At 35.5% G+C, this 6,586-nt stretch overlaps 1 protein-coding gene across 1 annotated transcript; it reads left to right on the top strand.

Moving 5' to 3' along the window:
• LOC126714781 (alkane hydroxylase MAH1-like) lies at window positions 1-2,676 on the top strand. The gene is made up of 2 exons (XM_050415084.1): window positions 1-1,410; window positions 2,357-2,676. The coding sequence occupies exons 1-2, from the start codon at window positions 31-33 to the stop codon at window positions 2,498-2,500; spliced, it is 1,524 nt and encodes a 507-aa protein (XP_050271041.1). The 5' UTR covers window positions 1-30; the 3' UTR covers window positions 2,501-2,676.
• Window positions 2,677-6,586: the final 3,910 nt, after the last annotated feature.

A 6,586-nucleotide genomic window follows, 5' to 3' on the forward strand; every position in this document is an offset into this window, starting at 1 on the left:
TATGAAACCACAAAGCTTCTATTAACTCCAATGGCCATACTACTTTTGTACCCAGAGATACTTGTAGCAATATTTCTATGCTTCTTTTTTCTTTGTCAGTGGAAATGGAGCAAAACCCGAAGCGCCATCACAAATTGGCCTGTTGTCGGAATGCTCACGGGCCTACTTCAAAATGCATACAATCTGCACGAGTATGCTACTTGGGTCCTAAAACAAAATGGGGGCACTTTTGAGTTTAAGGGCCCTTGGTTCACTAACATGAACTTCATGGTCACGAGTGATCCCATGAACATCCACCACATGTTGAGCAAAAACTTCTCTAACTACATAAAAGGGCAGAAGTTCCATGAAAATTTTGATGTTCTGGGAGATGGGATTTTCAATTCTGAGTCAGACTCGTGGAGATATCAGAGGAAGCTACTTCAGTCATTGATAAAGCACAGAAAGTTTGAGCTGTTCTTTCAGGAAGTTGTCAAGGGAATTGTGGACAAGATCCTCATTCCAGTCCTTGATCATGTCTCAAGTTTCGGAATTGAGGTGGATTTACAAGACATTTTTCAACGGTTCACCTTCGATAGTGTTTGCTTAGTGGCTTTGGGTTTTGATCCAAAATGCCTCTCCATTGAATTCCCCCATGTTTCCCATGCAAAAGCGTTTGATCAATTAGAGGAAAGTGTGTTCTACCGACACATTGTGCCAGAAAGCTATTGGAAGCTACAAAGATGGCTTCAAATCGGAAGTGAGAAGAAGTTCAGCATTGCTGGGAAAATTTTAGATCAATTTATATACAAATGCATCTCATCCATGCAAGAAGAACTAAGCCAAAGTAGAGCCCCAAAGACTGAGGAAGAAAAGTTCGACTTGTTGACAGCCATTGGGGAACAAGTAGAAGAAATTGGAGGTATTATAAAATCTGACAAGTTTCTAAGGGACACTGCATTTAATCTCATGGCATCTGGGAGAGATTCTGTAAGTGCAGGCCTCACTTGGCTTTTTTGGATTGTTGCAACACACCCATATGTGGAAGCTAAAATTCTAGGAGAGATCAAGGAGCATTTGTTGGACAAAGGAAAGTTGAAAGATTTTAACATAGATGAGCTAAGTAAGCTAGTTTATCTCCATGGAGCGATATGTGAATCCTTACGCCTTCATCCACCCGTACCTTTCGAGCACAAATGTTCAGTTCAATCTGATATTCTTCCTAGTGGTCACTCTATCAGGCCAAATACAACAATGATATACTCTTTATACTCAATGGGAAGGATGGAGAGCATATGGGGTCAAGATTGCTTGGACTTCAAGCCAGGGAGATGGATTTCAGAGCGTGGAGGAATAGTGCATGTACCATCTTTCAAGTTCATAACATTTAATGCAGGGCTAAGGACTTGTCTAGGTAAGGATATAACCTTCATTCTGTTAAAATATTAGTATTGATACACCATGTTGAATATGCTAGTATAGATGCGGAAGCGAAAGTATAAAGTATAGAACACAGTAACACACGGGAGTTACGTGGTTCAGCCTAATGGCCTACATCCACGGAGGAAACCCTAAAGGGCTACATCAATAATATATTAGAGTATAGTACAAATCCTGTGTTACAATGAATCATAACATGTGTATATATAGTAGACTAAACCCTAGACTATTAGACTTCTAGTACAAGTAGGAGACTTGGCTTGCACACAAAGTAGAATTAGGCTTGGGCCTATACTAATGGGCTAATATATCTCTAACACCCCCTCTCAAACTCAAGATGGAAGCTTGATGAAATCTTGAGATTTGATAAGGTTGAGAAGATCTCTCGAATGAAGTTTGGCTCTGTGACGGTAGTTTGAGGAAGGCAATGGTCTTGCAGTGTTGATGCGACTTCTAACGGTGGCTTGACTATACCGGAGAGTTTTGACGGTAGCAGTAGGAAGCCAAAGAAGATGAACACAGCGAAAAAAAACACCGAGGAAGACAAAGATTGCTCTTAAATATACCGTAAGGACAGAAAACCATGACCACAGGAAGGTGGCTCTGATACCATGTTAAAATATTAGTATTGATACACCATGTTGAATATGCTAGTATAGATGCGGAAGCGAAAGCATAAAGTATAGAACACAGTAACACACGGGAGTTACGTGGTTCAGCCTAACGACCTACATCCACGGAGGAAACCCTAAAGGGCTACATCAATAATATATTAGAGTGTAGTACAAATCCTGTGTTACAATGAATCATAACATGTGTATATATAGTAGACTAAACCCTAGACTATTAGACTTCTAGTACAAGTAGGAGACTTGACTTGCACACAAAGTAGAATTAGGCTTGGGCCTATACTAATGGACTAATATATCTCTAACACATTCAAATGAAAATAATCGCAAGTGCCATCCTTTGGAATTACAGTGTTCAAGTGGTTGAAGGTCATCCTGTATCACCTAGCATCTCGGTTATACTTCACATGAAGCATGGTTTGAAGGTGAGAATCCGCAAAAGATTTGTTTGACAAAGAAATTGTACTACTTGGCACTTGCTAAAGCTCATTGGTGGCAAGGGAGTTTTCCTTGTCACCCAATAAATATAGTTGAAAGTATTGTTTCGGAATAAATATAGTTGTGTGATTTACTTGGATTCTGCACTTGCAATTCTTCATGTAAGCATTTAGTATATATATAGGAGCCACATGATTTGGGTTGGATGTAATTTCGATTGTTAAAATATTAGCATTGATACACCATGTTGAATATGCTAGTATAGATGCAGAAGCGAAAGCATAAAGTATAGAACACAGTAACACATGGGAGTTATGTGGTTCAGCCTAACGGCCTACATCCACGGAGGAAACCCTAAAGGGCTACATCAATAATATATTAGAGTGTAGTACAAATCCTGTGTTACAATGAATCATAACATGTGTATATATAGTAGACTAAACCCTAAACTAATAGACTTCTAGTACAAGTAGGAGACTTGGCTTGCACACAAAGTAGAATTAGACTTGGGCCTATGCTAATGGGCTAATATATCTCTAACACCCCCTCTCAAACTCAAGGTGGAAGCTTGATGAAATCTTGAGATTTGATAAGGTTGAGAAGATCCCTTGAATGAAGTTTGGCTCTGTGACGGTAGTTTGAGGAAGGCAATGGTCTTGCAGTGTTGATGCGACTTCTAACGGTGGCTTGACTATACCGGAGAGTTTTGACGGCAGCAGTAGGAAGCCAAAGAAGATGAACGCAGCGAAAAAAAAAACACCGAGGAAGACAAAGATTGCTCTTAAATATACCGTAAGGACAGAAAACCATGACCACAGGAAGGTGGCTCTGATACCATGTTAAATATTAACATTGATATACCATGTTGAATATGCTAGTATAGATGCAGAAGCGAAAGCATAAAGTATAGAACACAGTAACACATGGGAGTTACGTGGTTCAGCCTAACGGCCTACATCCACGGAGGAAACCCTAAAGGGATACATCAATAATATATTAGAGTGTAGTACAAATCCTGTGTTACAATGAATCATAACATGTGTATATATAGTAGACTAAACCCTAAACTAATAGACTTCTAGTACAAGTAGGAGACTTGGCTTGCACACAAAGTAGAATTAGACTTGGGCCTATGCTAATGGGCTAATATATCTCTAACATCGATAAATGAAAAAGGGCTTTGATTGTTTTACATTACTCTTTCACAACATTTCGACATTCTTTTAAATTATGTTTAAATTCTAGGTACTTGTTGAGAAAGTATGAACATTGTGCGAGACTTTTACCTATGAAAGGGTGAAACAATCACTTAAGACTGTTATGTTCAAATGGTCGAAGCCAAACAAAATCCTCTCTATTTTGTTAGAATTGAAGAAAGTATATTTCAGATTTAATTTGAAATTATGAAATAGATCCATTTCAAATGGATCGGAGTTGATTCTTTTTTAGTTGAAACAATGTTGTTAATACCATATCAAAGTTGGTTTTGAATTGGTAACGAAAATAAAATATGTGGATATTGGTGAATACAGTTGGTATATTACCATTAATTTAGTAAGTATTTGTCCAAGCCAATATAATTTTTTAATAGTGTTTAAAATTGGAAGTCTATGCCTCAACCAGAATGCGAACCCCTAGCCTAAGATACCTATCCATTAACTTAGGCTAGAAAAAGGGGAAAATATTAAAATTTAAAGGAGATAATTAGAGGAAAATTAAGAATATCTCACTTATAGTCTGTTTGGATATCGCTTATTTTGCTGAAACTGAAAACTTATTGCTAAAAGTACTGTAAATAAAGGTAAAAGTTAGTTGAAATAGTACACTGAGACCCATAAATAGTATCAAAAAGTGCAGTGGGACCCATAAATAGTAGCAAAAATAAACTGAATAGTGAAATAATTTTCATTTTTAAGTGGTATCCAAATGAAGGCTTAGCTGATTTTCCTTGGAAGATAAAATATTTTGATCTGATGTGAAGTACGACGTCTATATCATTAAATCTAGCTATCGTTTTCTCACCATGGTAGAAGAGTAGCAACAATTGAATACAACAGTAACTAATCCAAACCAAAGCCTGTTGGAAAAAGTTAAGCCAAAGCTTGTCTCAGAATGTAGCTTTTTCGCATTCAGTTGCAAAAATTGAAGCTATGGTAGTAGTTAAAGCTCTTGAGTTTGCATTGGAGATAGGAATTACTAAGGCTATTTTGGAGGGATCATAGTTTGTAGTCCATTGTGAATTCTTTGAAAGCGGATCGGAGGCATCCCTAGCCTCTTTTGGTCACTTGATTTCAGATGCTATGTTGTTTGTAGATTCCTTTAGGCATATTAGCTTCTCTTGTGTTTGTTGCCAAGGAAAGAGGTTATCGTTCTACTAATAGAACGGAATTGTTTATCAATGCTAAATGTTAGAACATGTTATGTAGATATTTTTTTTGGTGTTTGGTGTGTTAAATGCTAAAATTTTAGCATTTAGCACACCCGATGTTAGTGCTCTTGTATACATTGTTTTGACATCTTTAATATAATTCATTTTAATTATAACATTATTTTCCCTGTTTTTCACTTTTTAATGAAGAAAAAAAGTGCATTATACTTTTAGTTAGTAAGCTTCTTTTTAGATATAAAATGAGTGAGTTGGGAAAGAAGTTAAAATTATATAATACTTGTGGTGTGCCACTTTAACAAATTTAGTTAATCACAGTTTTTTTCCTTACATTTAAATTGAATGATAAATAAAAATAAAATAATATAATATGGTGATCTGCTACTTTTATAAGACGTTATCTTTACTAATTTAAGTGTTAAAATTTTTTCCCATATATAATAAAGAAAGATTTTAAATCTTATATACTATTAAAAAATTAGTTTATATATAATAATGCATTAATAGTGAAGTTAGAAAAGCAAACTTTTTTCTCATCTAGTTTTTCTTTCCAAAAAAAAAAAAATCAATTAAATACACGTAATGAAACAAACTCTTTGTATAAGATTAAAAGCAATTATTTCATTTTTTTTTAATGAATAATTAAGAAAATGAATTCTTAAAAGTAGAGCAAAAAGTCTTTTACCTAAGTACTACCCTAGACTAACCTATAAGTGCCTTACACCTAAGAAAAGTCTTCTTGAAATCAATGACACTAATTAATGTGGCTTTCATTTTTTCTTTGGCAACTTAATTAGCAGTACACTTCCAACTTCAAGTAGTTTCTCTGTAGTATCGTGCCGTAGAGGGATACCCCATTAATAATTGTGATATGTGACTTTGATTAATTCGATAAATCACATTATTATTATTTTTTACATTTAATTTGACTTCTACAAGTGATGGAAGATTTTCATTCCGTTATGGTGGGATGAAATTGTTTACTTTCTTAAATTAATGTTAGTACCACAAGCCTTAGCAATTAGTAACCTAACTAGTATGTAACTCATGCTTACATACGAAAGTGATGCATTGTAGTTGTTAGGACATATGTGAATCATGTTAGGAACATATGTCAATATAGAATTGACTAATCCTTTGATAAAGCGCACTTTACTTGTAATTTGGTAGATCTAGGATGTGTTTAATATTTCAAGGAACAAGGTTTCAAGATCAAGTGTTAAAGTCATGCAAGTCTATCCAAGAAACAAGTAAAGAAGTGTTGGATTTTAAAATTTGATAGCTAGTTCGATAGCTAGTATCTATTGGGGTTTAAAAAGATACTAAAGCCCGATGCTCGACAGCTATTTCGACAGATAAGCTATCTATCGAGGTTTATGAAAATCAGTTTTTCAAGAGTTAATTTCAATCCAATCCGTGAATAAATGTTTGAGTTTTCTTTTCTCATAACCCTAAACATATATAAGGATTGTTTTAAGGGCCGTCACAGCTGATACACCTCAGTGCAAAAGTTTTTCACGAGCATATTGTGAATCGGAGACATATGCCCTAGTTCATCTTCCTATTCAAGAAGCTGCTGTGTTTGTACACTATAAGGTTTTATAACTAAGGAGTTTCGTGATCTTCATCGTATGGATGAACTGAAGAACTTTGCAGCCAACTTCTTTCTCAAATTGGTGAGTAAGTCACGTAATGGGATCTGCGCATCGAATTG

This window comes from Quercus robur, chromosome 2 (genome assembly GCF_932294415.1).
Source record: "Quercus robur chromosome 2, dhQueRobu3.1, whole genome shotgun sequence".
Lineage (NCBI taxonomy): Eukaryota > Viridiplantae > Streptophyta > Magnoliopsida > Fagales > Fagaceae > Quercus > Quercus robur.